This window comes from Erythrolamprus reginae, chromosome 1 (assembly GCF_031021105.1).
Source record: "Erythrolamprus reginae isolate rEryReg1 chromosome 1, rEryReg1.hap1, whole genome shotgun sequence".
NCBI lineage: Eukaryota > Metazoa > Chordata > Lepidosauria > Squamata > Dipsadidae > Erythrolamprus > Erythrolamprus reginae.
Window position 1 is genome coordinate 149,640,216 of NC_091950.1, and position 18,319 is coordinate 149,658,534.

General features: G+C 41.5%; 1 protein-coding gene across 9 annotated transcripts in view; it reads right to left on the reverse strand.

Moving 5' to 3' along the window:
- CATIP (ciliogenesis associated TTC17 interacting protein) overlaps positions 1–18,319 on the reverse strand; it is a 44,321-nt gene that overhangs the window by 20,988 nt on the left and 5,014 nt on the right. Inside the window, exons 1-4 of one of the 9 annotated variants that reach the window (XM_070736729.1) lie at positions 10,773–10,972; positions 8,836–8,955; positions 5,831–5,994; positions 370–570 (exon numbers count right to left, since the gene is read on the reverse strand). In XM_070736729.1, the coding sequence (XP_070592830.1) occupies positions 370–570; positions 5,831–5,927 (298 nt within the window). In that variant the 5' untranslated portion in view covers positions 5,928–5,994; positions 8,836–8,955; positions 10,773–10,972. Of the gene's footprint in view, positions 1–369; positions 571–5,830; positions 5,995–8,835; positions 8,956–9,706; positions 9,792–10,772; positions 11,154–11,807; positions 11,843–18,319 lie in introns of those variants that run through there. The other 8 variants (XM_070736760.1, XM_070736733.1, XM_070736739.1 and 5 more) reach the window with 8 other exon arrangements.

Genomic DNA, 18,319 nt, shown 5'->3' on the forward strand with positions numbered 1-18,319 from the left:
ACATTCCAGATGTATAGGGTTCTATGCAATCTTAGATCAAGTATTGGGATCAGAGTATGGGAGAAGAGCATCAGACTGAATAATTCTAACTACCATCATTATCTCTCTGTTTGGAAGCCTGTATTTAGGCAAAGCAATGTGTCTAGTCTTTCTCTTCTCTCTATAATCCCCATTATGTTAATTTATGCTTATGTGTGTGGCTTCAAGTCAGCATTGGCAAGATTTCAGAAGTGGTTTGTCACTGCATCCTTCCTAGGGCCCGGAAAGAGTGACTGGCTCGAGGTCACCTAGCTGGCTCAGACTTTTTTTAATTCCTAATTTGGTGCTTACCCAACCTGGCTTTCTGTTGAATTGGTGCACTGAATTTACCTGTAAGGGAGATTTTGCAAGATACCCCGTCGATGGTCCCTTTGCTGTTTGCACAGACCAGGAAACAGTCTTCCTCTAGCCATCCGTCCAACGAATAGTAGGCCCACTTCACCGAGACGGAAAATGTCCCTATAGTTTCACCAGTCTCTGAAATAGCCACCAGTGATTCTTCAAAAAGGCAGGGCTGAATTTCTTTTATTTCTGAGAAACAAGATGTAGCAATTTCATCCTCAGGAAGACAGGAAGAAATTTTTTTACTCTCTCTCAGATGGACAACAGATACCCTGTTTCCCCCAAAATAAGTCACCCCCGAAAGTAAGACATAGGAGAGATTTAGTAGAATTGCCTAATATAAGGCATCCCCCGAAATTAAGACGTAGGAGACGTTTCATTTCACAGCATTCCCGAAGAGAGCATATATAACACTGCTGTCCATAAATTGCATCCCTAAACACTGCATCAATCAGATTCAAAACACATCCAACACGCATCCAACATGTGGCTGCGTGTTTGGATGCGTTTTTGCTGCATGATACAAGTTTTTGCTACAGGATACAATTCACTGGGGAAAAAATAAGACATCTCCTGAAAATAAGACGTAGCACATCCTTGAGAGCAAAAATTAATATAAGACGCTGTCTTATTTTCGGGGAAACATGGTAGGATGGCCCAGTTGGATTAGAACCTCTCTTTACCACTTTCTTATTCTGGTTTCTTCCTCAATTTACCCATGTAGGATATCCCTGTGTTAAAGCAAATTGGGGGCAGGGAGAGAATGCAAGGCACTTTTTGCTTCCTTCCTCTTTGTCTATAGATCAGATGAAGATTTAACTTCAAATAATCCTCTCTTCTCAGAACTCGGGGAATTGAATTACACAATAACAGCTATGTGTAAAAATTGTGCTTAAGGCAGTAAGTCTGCTTAGTGTCATGGAAACACAGTCAAACATCTGGCCATCTTTTATGAAACTGAACAACTCTTAGTTATGTAAGTTACGTAAGTAATTTAAGTCTCTTGTCTTTCAACGAGTATTTGGGCCACAAAGGGCTCACAAAACCTCTTATTCAGGAGAGTATATTTTCAACAAAACTTTTCTGTTCAAAGAGTTGTCTCAAGGAGCCAATGAAAAACAGGAATTGTTACGTAAAGCATTGATTGATGCCAAAACACAAGTTTGGAAAACCAGTATCAACAATCTGGGCTGAGAAGAGGAACTTGAATATGCCTGGTATCTGGCTGGGAAGGACCAACTCAACCTTGGTAAGATGGAGTGATTTTGGATTTTTGACTCCCAAATTGCAGTGACATGCCACCTGTAGGACATCCTCTGTCTCTCCCACCAGAAGAGGTAGACTAGGCACACTCTAGGTCCCTTCCCATAAGCATTATGGGTTCTTGGAAGCCTGCCTTTTCCCTTGGCAGCTCTTGCCTTATGAAACTCCTTCTCTCTGGAAATCTGATAATTCTCCCCCCTTTTTAATCTTCTGGGGAGTTACCATAGGCCATGGGGTCAGACTCGGCCGTGTCACATCACCGTCAGGTGATGTATCATGATGCTTTCTCCCTTCACGAATCTGGGGTGGACATGGCCTGTGAGTGATGCATCCAGGCCACGGGCCACCAGTTTGACCCCCCTGCCACTGGTACTGTGATGGCTGAGATCATAGGAAGAAGATGGGTGTTCAGAAACTTCAGATCGTGCACAATGCAGCCGCAAGAGCCATTGTGGGGCTTCCAAGATTCGCCCATGTTTCTTCAACGCTCTGTGACTTGCATTGGCTGCCGATCAGTTTCCGGTCACAATTCAAAGTGTTGGTCATGACCTTTAAAGCACTACATGGCTTTGGACCAGACTACTTCTGGAACCGACTGCTACCGCACGAATCCCAGCGACCGATAAGGTCCCACAGAGTTGGCCTTCTCTGGGTCCCGTCGACTAAACAATGTCGTTTGGCGGGCCCCAGGGGAAGAGCCTTCTCTGTGGCGGCCCCGGCCCTCTGGAACCAACTCCCCCCGGAGATTAGAATTGCCCCCACCCTCCCTGTCTTTTGTAAACTACTCAAGACTCATTTATACTGCCAGGCATGGGGGAGTTGAGATATTCCTTCCCCTTAGCCCATTACAAGTTATGCATGGTATGTTTGTGTGTATGTCTGGTTTTATAATAAGGGTTTTTAGTTGTCTTATTATTGGATTGTCACATGCTGTTTTTATCATTGTTGTTAGCTGCCCCAAGTCTATGGAGAGGGGCGGCATACAAATCCAATAAATTATTATTAATTATTATTATGGGGTTGCGGCACCAGATTTTTATGGCTTTTTTTTCTTTTTGGCTTTTATTGTTATTATAATTGTATAGGTGGCTTTTCTCGTTGAGTGTAAGCCTCTCAAAGCTTGGTTTTAAGATGGCTAGCTATATTAATGTTCTATATGAAATTAACAAATGAATGTGGATTGCCAGTTGGAGACTGGAATGTTAACTTTGGTAAATTCATGCTCCGTGCTGAGCGAAAACATTCCTTAGCTGCTTTGAATGAAAGGCCAAATTAGACTAGCCTGGTTTCAAAAGATCTCATGTCTCAATAGGTTTTTTGGTGAAAGAATTCCCTCCTGTAGTGTTGGAGAAGAGAAGGTTGGAGAAGAGAAGGTAAATACTTCTCCTTCTTGTATATTTTGGTCCTTGGTATAATAAATCTCTCGCTTTGCTGCATCTGTTATGACTTTGAAAAGCCAGGTTTCGTAATACTGCATTCTGGGCATCCTTCTCGAGCATAACCTCTTTCAGCTGGGTTAGCATTAGAACAGTGATGGCGAACCTTTTTTCCTCAGGTGCTGAAAGAGCATGGGAATGCGCTATCATGCAAGTATGAGTTCCCACACCCATAATTTAATGCCTGGGGAAGGCGAAAACAGCTTCTCCCGCCTCCTGGAGGAAGAAAACAGTCTGTTTCCCAACTTCTGGTGGGCCCAGTAGGCTTGGGTTTCACCATCCCCAGGCTCCAAAGGCTTCCCGGGAGCTGGGGAAGGGTAAAAGCGTCCTCCCCCATCCCTCCGGAGGCTCTCTGGAAGCCAAAAATGACCTCCCAAAGCCTCTGTGCGAGCCAAAAATCAGCTGGCCAGCACACACTTGCACGTTGGAGCTGAGCTAGGGCAACAGCTCGTGTGCCAGCAGATATGGTACCCATGCCATAGGTTCGCCATCATTGTACTAGAACAGCGTTTCCCAACCGGTGTGCCGCGGCACACTGGTGTGCCGCGAGACATGGCCAGGTGTGCCGCCAAGCTTCAGCTGGGTGGGGCGCTGCCGGTACTTCCGTCCTGGGGTCCCGCTCGCAGCTGTCCCCCGCCTCCTGCTCGATGCCGCGGTTTTCGGCGCTCTCCTGCTGGGCCCCAAAGAAGGAAGGCAGGAAGAAGGAGAGCTCCATTCTTTGCACCTTTTTCCCGCCTTCCTTCTTTGGGGCCCAGCAGGAGAGCGCCGAAAACCACGGCATTGAGCAGGAGGCGGGGGACATCTGCTAGCGGGAGCCCCAGGACGGAAGTACCGGCAGTGCCCCGCCCAGCTGGAGCTTCTCTGGCGTCGACGGCAAGTGTCCGATGGGAGCGGGGGGGGGGCGGCCGCAGCGGCCGCAGGCAGTCACGGGGAGATGGCGGCGGCGAGAGGGATCGCTCTCTCGCTCTCTCTCAGCTGACTGCAAACGAGAGCCCTGACGGTGGCGGTTGGACGTGCTGCTGGACGTCGTACATGCTGGTGCTGCGTGCCTGGCATATACGGTGTCCAGCACCACGTCCAGCTGCCGCCGTCAGGGCTCCCGCTTGCAGTCAGCTGAGAGAGAAAGAGAAAGAAAGAGAGACATATAAGAGAGGCAGAGAGAGAGAGAAAGAGACATAGGAAGAGAGGCAGAGAAAGAGAGACAGAGCAAGAAAGAGAGACAGCAAGAGAGGCAGAGAAAGAGAGAGAGAGAAAGAGAGAGAGAAAGAGAGACATAGCAAGAGAGGCAGAGAGAGAAAGAAAGAAAGAAAGAGAGACATAGCAAGAGAAAAAGAGAGACTTAGCAAGAGAGGCACAGAGAGAGAGAGAAAGAGAAAGAAAGAGAGACATAGCAAGAGAGACAGAGAGAGAGAAAGAGAGAGAGAGTAAGAAAGAGAGATAGCAAGAGAGGCAAAGAGAAAGAAAGAGACATATAGCAAGACAGTGAAAGAGAGAGAGAGAGCAAGAGAGAGAGAAAAAAGCAAGAAAGAGATAGCAAGAGAGACAGAGAGAGAGAGAGCAAGGGAGAGAGAAAGACATAGAGGAAGGGAAGGAGGGAGAGAGAAAGAGAGCAAAAAAGAGAGGAAGAAAGAAAGAAAGAGGGATGGAGAGAGAGAAAGAAGGGAAGGAAGGAAAAGAGAGAAAGAGGGAGAAATAGAGCGAAAGGGAGGAAGAGAGAGGGTTTTTTTGTCCAAACTTTTCTTTAGCCCCCCCCCCCTTTCAGTGTTCCCCAGGATTTTGAAAATATGAATAATGTGCCGCGGCTCAAAAAAGGTTGGGAAACACTGTACTAGAACATACAGGCCAATATATTCTCATCATAGCTATGAATTATAAAAATTATAGTTGCACCAGTCCTGTCCAGTATGTACACACCCGGTTTAAGCACCCTACCTACATTTCTCCAAGATACATTGTAAAGTTCAGCATAGCAAAATATTCATGTCAACCATAGCTTCTGCTTAAAAGACAATTCTGAAATAAATAAAACAAGAGTACAGGTAGTCCTTGACTTACAACCACAACTGAGCTCAAAATGTTGCTGTTAAGTGAGACATTTTAAAGTTAAATTTTGTCCCGTTTTATGCCCTTTCTTGCCACAATTTGATACGTGAATCCTGCAGTCGTTCAGTTAGCCACACAAAGGGTGAGTTTCTCTTAGTTTCCCTATGGGTTCGGAAGTGTGTACGTTGCATTGGAAGTGCGCAGTTTGTGCATACTACGCTCATGCACATCACCTCCGGGTATTGACTCTCTGCACATGCCTAGAAGCCTTTGCGCATGCGCAGAGGGTCATTTGCCAGCCGCTTTCAAGCAGCGGTGACCAGGGAACCGGTTCAGTGTTGTGGCAAGCCAGTGTTCACTACCAGTTCAGCAACCACACCAAAATTTCCGCCACCAGTTTGTGTGAACTGGTCCGAACCAGTAGTAGCCCACTACAGAGCTACACATTTGTGAATTGAACCTGACTTTGCTTGTTAGAACGTCGCCAAAGGGGATCACATAACCTCAGAACACCGCAACTGTCATAAATGTGAGTCAGATGCCAACCCTCTGACTTTTGCTCATGTGACTGCAAGGATGTCAGAACGGTCTCTTAAGTTTGAAAAATTATCCTTTTTCAGTGTCGTCATAACTTTGGACAGTCACTAAACGGACTGTTATTAAGTCGAGGACTATCTGTGTATGTCATACATTGAAAGGCCACTCACCAATGAGTGAAAGGAAACTCACTGCTTCCTTGCTGGCAGCAGGGATTTTTTCTGTTACTTCAGGTTCTCTTGTCACTTCTGATGGCTTTTTTTGCATGCTGGAGAGAGGAGAGCTTTAGACCTGGGACTGATGGAAGGATGCACTTTTCAGTAAGGGCGATGGTCTGAAAAGATGAGGTGGGTTTGGTTAGTAGTGGCAAATTGTAATAATGCTCTTTATCCAAGTACAGTGGTACCTCTACTTAAGAACTTCATTCGTTCCGTGACCAGGTTCTTAAGTAGAGAAGTTTGTAAGTAGAAGCAATTTTTCCCATAGGAATCAATGTAAAAGCAAATAATGCATGCAAACCCATTAGGAAAGAAATAAAAGCCCAGAATTTGGGTGGGAGGAGGAGGAAGACAGCCGCTTCTGAAGGAAGAAGGTGAGGGGAGGGGAATCAAAAAAATCCAAAACTTTAAGGCTTAAAAAAAAAAAGAGGGACTCTGAGGTGGCGAGGAGGAGCACGTGCCTCCCGTACACCTGTCATGAGGCTGCCTCCCATACACTGCACCAGAGAGAGAAACCCAGGGGGAATGGCAGGAAACTGGCTGGGCCTTCGTGCTGCTTTCAAATTTCCTGGAAATTTTTTCGGGCTCGGATTCTTAAGTAGAAAATGGTTCTTATGAAGAATCAAAAAATTCTTGATCACCTGGTTCTTATCTAGAAAAGTTCTTAAGTAGAGGTGTTCTTAGGTAGGGGTATCACTGTAATAAGATTCCTTTTTAAAAAATAGGTTTTTTTTATTTTTCTCCACAATTGTCCAGTTTTTTTTCTTTTGAGCATGTGCAGAAGCTGAATTTCCAGCACTGCGCACGCATCGCCATCTTGGTTTTGGCTCCTCCCCCATCACTGCACATGCAAGGTGCGGGGCACAGCCACGCACCATGGGAGAAAGCGAACCAGCAGCAAGGTAAATGAGAACCGACCCAATTCCCTGTGTATTCTCCCATACATATGCATAGACAGAAACCCTAGCCCAGTGATGGTAAACCTTTTTTTCCTCAGGTGCCAAAAGAGCATGTGTGTGCGCTATCGCGGATGTGCAAGTGCCCACACCCATGACTTGATGCCTGCGGAGGGTGAAAACAGCTTCCCCTCCCCCCTGGATGCCCTCTGGAGGCCGGAAGCGGCCTATTTCCCAACTTCTAGTGGGCCCAGTAGGCTCGTCTTTCGCCCCCTCCCTGGGCTTAAAAGGCTTCCCTGGAGACGGAGGAGGGTAAAAACACCATCCCCCATACCCCTGGAGGCCCTCTGGAAGCCAAAAATCAGCTGGCTGGCAAACGCATGCACATTGGAGCTGAGCTAGGGCAATGGCTCGTGTGCCAGCAGATATGGCTCCACATGCCACCTGTGGCACCCATGCCATAGGTTTGCCATCACTGCCCTGGAGTCACAGTCACCAATTAAATAAAATGAATACCAGAAAAAAATAACCAGAAAAGTTAGTTACTTAGCAGGTGGTTAGGTAGGCAGATTAGATAAATAGGGAGAGAGACAGACAGTTGAGATTTGGCATTAGTGGTGTACAGTGCTAACAAAACAATAGAAAAACACAGGGCAGAATACACATATTTTCCCTTTGTGCTTACTTCTCCCCATCTAATAGTTACGAAAATCTAAATTGTGTGTGTATGTGTAAAAGAAAGCCTTTGAAGATTTTTGGCTCCTGTTGACTGCCTGGATTAATCCCTACAGTGTTCTTGGCATTATTTTCAGAAGTAGGTTGACCTTGCCTTCTTCCTTGGAGTGAGAGAGTGACTAGTCTAAGGTCACCCAGATGTCTTTCACGCCCAAGGAAGGACTAGAACTCCCAACCTCCTGGTATCTAGCCTGTCAGCTTAATGACTTCGTCACACTGGATCTCCAATCTAGATGGAGTAAATCCAGAAGTTCAGAAAACACGACTCACACAATTTTAATCATGTTATATAAGGAATTAAGATTGTACTTTTTGGGGCCTTCCTATAAGAGTTTGGCAGATTCCGCCATGAACATTTAAGAACCCTCAATATATCCACTTTAGAAATTTAGAAAGCCACTGCCTCTCCATAGGGAATTCTGAAAATGGAAACTTTCTTCCAAAATTTTCAAAAAACTACTATTCTCGGGATTATTTGGGGAAAAAATAATAATCTGGCAGTTAAACCAGCCTAAAACCCCAGGTGGCTTTCTATTTTGGTCCCTTAATATCACCTACTTTTTTCCTCCATTTCGTGGACACAAGATTACATCATGAAGAACTCGGAGTCCTCGGAGAGGGGCGGCATAGAAATCCAATCAATAATAATAATAATAATAATAATAATAATAATAATAAATTAATAATAATTTATTGGATTTGTATGCTGCCCCTCTCCGCAGACTCGGGGCGGCTAACAACAATAATAAACACAACATGTACAATCCAATAATAAAAAACAACTGAAAACCCCTATTATAAAACCAAACATACACACAAACATACCATGCATAACTTGTAATGGCCTAGGGGGAAGAGCTATCTCAACTCCCCCATGCCTGGCGGTAGTAGTAGTAGCAGTAGTAATAGTAGTAGTAGTAGTAGTAGTAGTAGTGGTAGTAATAATAATAATAATAATAATAATAATAATAATAATAATAATAACAACAACTACAACAACAACAGGAACAACAACTCTGGAGAAAATATGGCAATAGATGACTTCCTCTACACATAATTGAGATTCTGGAAAAATGGAAAGAGACCTGACTCTCAAGAAACACAACACTTAAATTCATACAAGAAGCCACAAAACAATGCAGAACAAAACAAAACAAGACAGGCCAGCTGAGAAATGGGCTCGTAGCCAAGGCTTAAAAAAGTTACAAGAATAATAAAGTCTAAAATATTTTATGGTAGAAATAAGTCAAAATGACATAAAGGCAAAGAACGTGCCCATTAATCAAGCATCCCATCCCATTAACCTGCATAGAAAATAGGCCAAACCTGGGTCAAATCCAGAGATAATTCTAGGAGTGAAATGAATCCAGGGAGAAGAATTAAGAAGCTGTGATTACTTTAAAACTGGTGGAACTGGTAGTTCCTGGTGGACAATCTCCTTGTGTCCTAAATAGAGATGGAAAAGGTTACCATCAATCAGAAATTGTTTGACGATACACAGACCTTGATAGGTTTAATAATGAACATGAATTCAGGAGCCCAGAAAGGATGGCTCCAAAATTCAGATGTTTCCTGTCCTCACAGTTCTTGTTCTCACCTGTTACATAAACTGTTTCAACTCCTACCCTCAAAACGTTGCTAAAGAGCACTGCACACCAAGACAACTAGACACAAGAACAGTTTTCCCCTCTGAACGCCATCACTCTACTATACAAATAATTCCCTCAACACTGTCAAACTTTTTACTAAGTCTGCACTTCTATTTCTACTAGTTTTTCTCATCATTCCTATCATCCTTTTCCTCCCTCTTAGGACTGTATGACTGTAAGTTGTTGCTTGTATCCTAAGACTTTTTATTAATATTGATTGTTTCTTCATTGCTTATTTGACCCCTATGACAATCATTAAGTGTTGTACCACATGATTCTTGAGAAATCTATGTTTTCTTTTATGTACTCTGAGAGCATATGCACCAAGACAAATTCCTTGTGTGTCCAATCACACTTGGCCAATAAAGAATTATTTTCTATTCTATTACACTCAACAACAGTGTGATCTCCCGTGCGATGGGAGATCACACAAATCTTTTAAATACAAAAGTAAATAAATTATTTACAACACCCATTATATCTCTTCCCCCCCAAAGGGAATAAGCCTTGAAAGAAATGAGGACAAACTACACCCCCAAGCAAATCACCTTTTCTCCTCTGCGTTTTCTTTTCTTTTTACAAAGAGGTTGCAATGCATGTACTGGTTTCTATAGCAACACTCCTCTCTTCCTCTCTCTCTCCCCCCCACCTTCTCTTAAAGAAACAGACCTTGTTAAGAGTTGACAATACTGTATTGACCATATCTTTTCATAAAAGGGTAAATAAAGCTACAGTAAATCTCTGAGAATAGGAATAAACATTTTGGCAAGCACACTACTAAGTGTATTTTAATTTTTCTTACTTTCCTATAACTTTGAGCACAAACAATCAAGACATGTCTCTGCAAGTGGTTCCTTGTTTAATTTTCAAGAGATCTAATTTAGAAACAATAAAATAAAAAAGAACAGCAGCTTGGATGCAAACCAAAAAAAATCTGGCTGACATTGTTTTATGTTTGAAACAAAATGCTATCAAAGCCAAATAATATTTTTAAAAGACTTATTTGTCCTGTAAGCTCAAAATTACTAAAGCGGGGGGCCGATGGATATGACACATGCATGAAATAGAGTTGGCATGGATGCAGCTAATAGACTGGTCCACAAACTACGGTGAACCATGGTTTAATTGTAGTTTATAAAGCTACCATTGGTTGAATTCACAATTTTAAGTGCAACACAAAACCTACTGTTAAGAGATGTTACCTTAGCCATATTTTCTCTTCTCATCTTATTCCAGAGTTGTTTATAATCATCAGCACTTTGAGTCTTGATTATATCAAGGTATTATTTTAATAATGCTTTGTTGAATAAACTAGGTTACTAGGAGATACAATTTATATCTATATATTCTAAGTCAAATTCAAATGTATGCATTTATACAATGTTACAATATTATTTAAAACAATATAGGAATCCACCCTAAAGTTAAAATTACAACTTTTTAAAAATTACAACTTTAAAAAAAGTTAAATTTAAACTTTCCTGAGATTTTGTGTACAGAAAAAAGGAGAGACAATATCTGGAAAATGTAAAGCATTATAAAAATTAGACACATTGATTACCTCAGAAGAAGTAATAATTTTAGTAGGATTTATAGAATTAAAAAGATGCTTACTTCGCAGGTCTTGCTTATTTTGTCTTTTGAACCTGAACTTTCAAGAGCAATTACTTTAAAAGCAATGCCTGATACTGTATTAACTTATGTGAACAGTTAAATAAATTGTATTTAATACAATTGTGCCAGCGGTGGGTTGCTCCTGGTTCGGGCCAGTTTTCTAAACTGGTAGGTGCCAGAGGCGGGAGGCTCCGCCCACCCCTGGGATGCTTCTGCGCATGCACACATGCAAACCAGTAGCAACGGGTTTTAGAACCCACTACAGAATTGTGCTCACAATTAATCCCAATTATATTCCATTTGCAAACTGTGGCTGCTGTAGCACCTCTGCAGTCAGCTGCGGACATGTCTTCATGATTTCCAACACTCCGTCTTCTTCCCATAAGAAAACTCAACAGTAGGAAGTTGAAATTTGCTTTTACTCCCACTGTTGTTTCACCCCATGTGGTCAGTCTGCTTGTTTCTTTAGGGAAGTAAACATTGACAGAGGAAGATCCAACCAATGAGAAGTTGTCTGTTATTATATACAACTTACAGGCTACCATTTCAAATTTAGTTCAGTTGTTCAAGACTTCTGTGGGTTCTATTTACTCAAACCATATTTAGTGTTGCCATCGTTAATGGAAGGACAACTCATAGAGAATCTCTGCCCCAGTACTACTGTAACTATTATTATTATTATTATAATTTTTAAAAGGAACAAAATATTATAGAAAGTAGAATGTGAGTTTGAAAGAAAGGCATTTTTTCTTTTTTGTCAGAGGCATCTTCAAAGTGCTGGTTATGACATATAAAGACCTACATGGCTTAGGACCAGACTACCAACGGGACCGTCTTCTGCCTCATGTATCCCAGTGACCAGTTAGATCCCACACAGTTGGCCTTCTCCAGGTCTCATTGGCCAAACAATGTCGTCTGGTGGGATCTAGGGAAAGAGCCTTCTCTGTGGAGGGCCCAGCCCTCTGAAATAAATTCCCTCCGGAGATACATACTGCCCCCTCCCTCCTGGTCTTTCGTAAAGCTCTGAAAACCTACCTCTGCTGGCAGGCATGAGGACCGTGAGCCGTGGGATTGTCCCCAGCTGATATGAATGATTGAATTGGATGAATGTGGATAACTGCACAAGGGGGTTTAGATTTCTATTAATTTTGTATATGTCCTTTTAAAATACAGTAATTAGATTTCTCATATATATAGTGTGCATTTACAATGTTGTACACTGCCCTGAGTTGCTTCGAGAAGGGCGGCATTGAAATCTAATACATACATACATACATACATACATACATACATACATACATTCATACATACGCAAGCAAGCAAGCAAGCAAGCAAATTAGAAACGCCAAGCCTTTGGGGAAAAACTATCAGTGGAGTCTGGGTTTTAGGGCTGGGAGATGAGGAGGCTTAAAGTGTGGGTTTTTAAATTGTGGATTTTTAATGTTCTATGCTGCCTGGAGCTACAAACAAATATTTCCGAATCACTTCAATGAAGCAGTGTGCCAGACAAATAAGCCAAGGCATTCAAACACTCTTTAAAAATAAATAGTGTATGCTTTGTTCACTGATTCTAGGGAGGAGAGAAAATTCAATAAAAGCCTAGGGGTTGGTGGCCCCGCATAGAAAGATACTTGAAGGGACCTTAGAGCATCACAATAATTCTAGAAGGAAGTCTTTCATATGCCTTTGGTTTGGACCAGGAGTGTCAAACTCACATCGTAACGGTGGCATCACGTGACGTATCTTGAGTTTTTTCTTCTTTGCTAAACCGCCCATGGCTGTGGCCAGCGCATGACACATTGACAGCACTGGTTTGGACAAAGGACTCAACGAGGAATTAAATGGGAATTGACTCAGTTATTTCAGACCATGAAATAAAGATGAATTTTGTTTTATTTTTTAAATAGTCTATTAATTTTCCAATGTTAAAAAACATAAATACAAAATACAAATACTAAAAAAAAACAAGACAAAGAAAAATAAATAAAAGTAAAAACTAATAAGATAAAAAATAAAATTGAACAAATACAGAATACCTCCAAATAGAAACATTAAGAACATTATACAATATATTTTACAGTATTTCATGTCAATATATATATACTACTTCCCCATTTCACCACATAAGTTTATACATGTTTTTATTATTAGTAATTTAACCTATAGTTTCACATATACATGAATATTTTATCAATCAGGGTTTAGTTTTTTTTTCTGTTTCTTACTTTGATTCCTAATTTCTAGCCAATTGTAAAATCTATTCCAGATTCTATAATAGTTCAATTCCTCTTTTTCTTTTAATTCCATCATCATCCTATCCATTTTGGCACATTCTAAAATCTTACTGATCACCATTCCATCCGGGGGGATCTTTTTCTGCTTCAAGTATTATGCAAAGGTAATTCTGCCCACAGTTAATATGTGAAGAGTTATGGTAACTACTGTTTATATTTTTCAATTTTCAAATCCAATATTCCCAACAAATACAGTTCTGGTTTCATTTGAATTTTATATTCAAGCAGTTCTTCCAACCATTCCCTAACTTTTTGCCAGAATTTCCCTGCATGTGAATAAGTCCACCACATGTGGTAAAATGTTAAAATAAAAGTGATTTAAACTGCTTAGGCTTTACCTAAAAGGGGAATATTGTTCCTGTTGTCTATTCTTCCTTTTAGCTGTTTCAATGGTAAATGAGAATCCTTAGCATTTCTCTAGGTTTGGGGGCACTGTAGTACTGTATATCTAAGGATGGCAAAAATAACTGGGATAATAGGAAGAGGGGGCTACCTTTGAAGAGTATTCGGAAACTTCAGATCGTGTAGAGCGTGCCCGCGAGAGCTATCATAGGGCTACCTAGATTTGCCCACATCTCTCCAACACTCCGCGGCCTGCATTGGCTCCCGATCAGTTTCCGGTCACAATTCAAAGTGTTGGTTATGACCTATAAAGCCCTACATGGCATCGGACCAGAATACCTCCGGAATCGTCTTCTGCTGCATGAATCCCAGCGACCAATTAGGTCCCAAAGAGTTGGCCTTCTCCAGGTCCCGTTGACTAAACAATGTCGGTTGGCGGGTCCCAGGGGGAGATCCTTCTCTGTGGCGGCCCCGGCCTTTTTGAATAAACTCCCCCCAGAGATTAGAACCGCCCCCACCCTCCTTGCCTTTCGTAAATTGCTAAAGACCCACCTATGTCGCCAGGCATGGGGGAACTAAGATACCCCTAGGCGTATATAATTTATGCATGGAATGATTGTGTTGCATGATTTTAATGTTGGGTTTTTAAATGTTTTTTAATATTAGATTTGTTTACACTGTGTTATTTTGTTGTGAGCCGCTCCGAGTCTACGGTGAGGGGCGGCATACAAATCTAATAAATTAAATTAAATTAAATTATTTAAATTAAATTAAATATTAAATTAAATGGAAGAAAGGACGGAAGTGTGAAAGATCAGCAGGGAGGGTATCAAAAAAGTGAAAGTGGTATCTGCAATCATATGATTGAAGCTGACCTTTTTTTTTTTTACATGTGTCACATGCATGATATATACAAAACCTGGGAAAATTTCCAGCGCCCAGAAGCTTGACGTTTTTGCCTCCCCCTCTAGAGAAATACAAAATACAGAAATGTGCAAAACTCAATGGACTTCTGTTTTGAATGGGTCTTTTGAAGAGGCTAACACAGTCTGAATGCCCTTGATTGCCATAGAGCAGGGGAAGCCCAGACATCTGCAACATGCCTGGAAACTCAGATTTTTAAAAGCCTAGTAAAAATAAACCCTGTTAGTGTGGGATACTGGCGGAAGAAGAATGGATGGGTGATTCACTAGCCTGCAATTAAATTCTGCATTACCCAGAAAACTACTTTCTTTGTGGTCATCAAGGAAACTAAGCTGAGAGTTAGCAGAGCAGTCCTGCTTTGCTCATTAGCATGGAATTTGTTCTCTCTTAAAGTCTGCGGAATTTCCTGATAAATACAAAGGATGAAGAAGAACATCATCTCAATGAACCCTACTGAGTATGGGTGGGCGGAGGGAAGGAGGAAGAACAATGATCAGAAATATGTACTGTATGCTTAAAAAGAGCTGAAGAAAAAGTGTATCAGAATCACTCAGAAATTAACTCCCCAAGCTAATGCTAAAATATTTTTCATGCCAACTCTCAATCATTTAAATTAAAAAAACAATTCAAACCACAGATCCCTCTTTAGCAATAGATACCTATTGATACTGCCAAATTCAATGGCTTGCTGTGGGAATATACAGGGGGTGGACAGAAAAATGGAAACATTTTAGCATCATAATGTTTGAACATGTTCAAATCAATCAAAACTTGACATATTTTAATGTTTTTTTTGAAAAAAATACTGTTACAGTATTTGATATGTTTTTTTAAACTACCTTTTTTTTTTACAGAAATTTAAGGAGATTGGTTATAACCTTCTAGAAATGGCAGACCTCTCAGACTTTCAAAGAGGCCAAATTGTTGGTGCTCTAATGGCAGGCGCTAGTGTAACAGAAAGTAAAGCTGAAATGGTTCCCATGGCTCTTTGTTACCCCAAGGTAGTTCCAGGTCTGTAGTTTAAAGAACTGTAGTAGCAATCAGGTAACCAATAATACAGTAATAATGAAAAGACCAGTGTCAAAATGTTAGCACTTCTATGACATGTGGACTTCAATTCCCAGAATTCCTGAGTTAGCATGATTAGCTCAGGAATTCTGGGAGTTGGAGTCCACAAGTCATAGAAGAGCCGACTTTGCCTACCCCTGAACTAGATCATATTGAGCGTTTATGTTCACTGTATGTATATAGAACAGATATGTTACATTTATGTATAAGTATGGCAAAGGTATACATGAATATCAGCATTTGGAGATAAAGGAGTATGCAGGGAAAATAATTAAACAAGAAATCTAAAAACAATTTGGAAATAAGTCCAATTTTGACAGCCTTACTTCTCAGCACGTAGGCGAGTGGGGAAAATTACAGTGCAGGCTCTATCTTTAGAGGTATTTGGCAATGTTAACATATGTGTAAGTGCAATTTTACCATCCAATAATAACTTTTCTTTGGGTTCCTTAATATTCCTACTTCTCCTTTCCACCAGATAGGTTCCACAACACAGCTTTCCTATAGCAAAACTGTAAAATGCCCTGAGATAAAGAGTAGACGAAGATAGAGGGACGAATGATGTTTCAGAATAGCCTTTGAAATGGCAGCTTGATCATACATATATACATACATTTCAGAAATAAACCCAGTTGTTTAAATAACTTAAACTTAGCCAAAAGCACAACCTTGAAAGAAATTCTATATATTTAAAACACTTTACATGCTCCTAAACAAGACTTTGCATGTCAGATGCTTGGACTATTCATCAGAAATAAATACAGTGGTGCCTCGGTTCTCGACCACAATTCGTTCCAGAAGTGTGGTCGAGAACCGATTTGGTTGAGTACCGAATTTATTTATCCCATAGGAAATCATGGAAATGGATTTAATTGGTTCCCAGCCCCTGTTAACTCGCTGGGAACCAATTAAATCTATTTTCTTTATTTCCTATGGGATAAATAAATTCGGTACTCCAAGCTGCAGGAAGGGTGGGGGCGGCTGCAATCCCGGCAGCTTTGGGGGGCTCCTTTCCTCAATGCTTCATATTATTACCTGTAAGCAGCTGCAAAAACTTTCTCCTTCCCAGCAGCGGCAACGGCAGCGGCTTCCCTTCGAGGAGCAACAGCGCCGGGAACGTCACGTAATGAAGGGAAGCTGCTGGAGTGGCGGCAACTGCTGAGATGGCTCCGGCGGCTTCCCTTCATCACGTGACGTTCCCGGCGCTATTGCTACTCGAAGGGAAGCCGCCGCCGTTGCCGCCGCCAGGAAGGAGAAAGTTTTTGCAGCTGCTTACAGGTAATAAGAGGAAGCAATGAGGAAAGAAGCCCCCTGAAGCTGCTGGGATTGCAGCTGCCCCCACCCTTCCTGCAGCTTGGAGCTCTTATAGAGCTCCTCAGCCCCCTGAAGCTGCTGGGATTGCAGCAGCCCCGGGCGGTAACATTTCGGATAATAAATTTTCTGTGGCTGTTTGGTATCCGAATTTTTGTTCAGATACCAAAGCAAATTTTTGCCGAAAATTTTGTTCGTTATCCGAAATGTACGAGAACCAAAGCGTTCGAGTACCGAGGTACCACTGTACCTCCAATGAGGCAGAATGCATTTGCATGCTTGTTGGCGAGTTAAGAACATGGAAATTGCCTGAATGAAATTTTATTTACCGTATTTATATTTTATTTGTCAAACATGTATAGGATAGTAATAGTTTGTGTAAAGGTAAGTAAAAAGTAATGACAAAAGAGGACAATAGGACAAGGATGGTAGGCACAGTGTGCCCTTATGCACGCCCCTTGTAGACCTCTTAGAAAGGGGGAGAGGTTGACTGTAGACAATCTAAGGTTACATTTTTTGGGGTTTGGGGAAGAAACCACAAAGTCAGGTAGTGCATTCCAGGCATTGATCACTCTATTGCTGAAGTGGTATATTTTCTGCAGTTGAGTTTGGAGCGGAATTTGGAGATGAAACTACTCAATAGCCTCTGACAAACGTTTAATGGGGAATTCAGTGTGGCTTAATCAGTGAAGGGCTACCAAATTTTTTACTACCACACTATGGGTATGGCTTATGCAGGATAGCCTGCATTTTCTTTCAACATCTTTCAGTGCAAATTTGGTGCTCTGGGGTGGAGCTCCATTTTTGATACCCCACTGCGTCTCACCCCCACCCCCACCCCGGTCCAGGCAGTAGCCCACTCCTAGGCTTAATAAAGAATATTTGTAGCTCAGAGTTGAGATCTGAGGTCCTTGGTGATCTCTTGACCTTGGTTGCCAATGCTGATGATGTTACCTAGTTTGGGTAATATCTCCAAGAAAACAATCAAGCTCAGAGAGCACCAAGGATCCCTCAAATGGGGCTTATTTTTCTTTTCTTTTTTTTGCACAGACTTCAGGTCTTCTCTGTTAAGGTCAGCGGGGGCAGTGAATGCTCCAGCATACAAATCCAAATAACAATAATAGTAATAATAATAATAATAATAATAATAACAACAACAACAACAATAATGCCAAGCATGGGGAAATTGACACCTCCCCTAATCACTGTTTTATGTATGATTTGATTGGGTTGTGTGATTATTTTATTAATAAGGGTTTTTAAATTGTGTTTTTAGATATTGGATTTGTACTTTGTTATTATTGTTGTGAGCCGCCCCGAGTTCTCGGAGAGGAGCAGCATACAAATCTATATTGTTGTTATTATTATTATTATTATTATTATTATTATTATTATTATTATGATGATGATGATGCAGAGCTGGATAACTTGGACAGGAAAACCAGAACATTGATGAATATTAATAATGTGGAGGTGGGCTTATGGGGCTTATTTCTAAAGGGAAGATCAAGTGTACTGTTGTATCCTGGAATGGCTACCTTGTAACGCTGTAAATAGTTTGTTCCTCTTTTCCAGCGCTGTCTGAGCCCAAGCAGGAAGTCGCTCCTG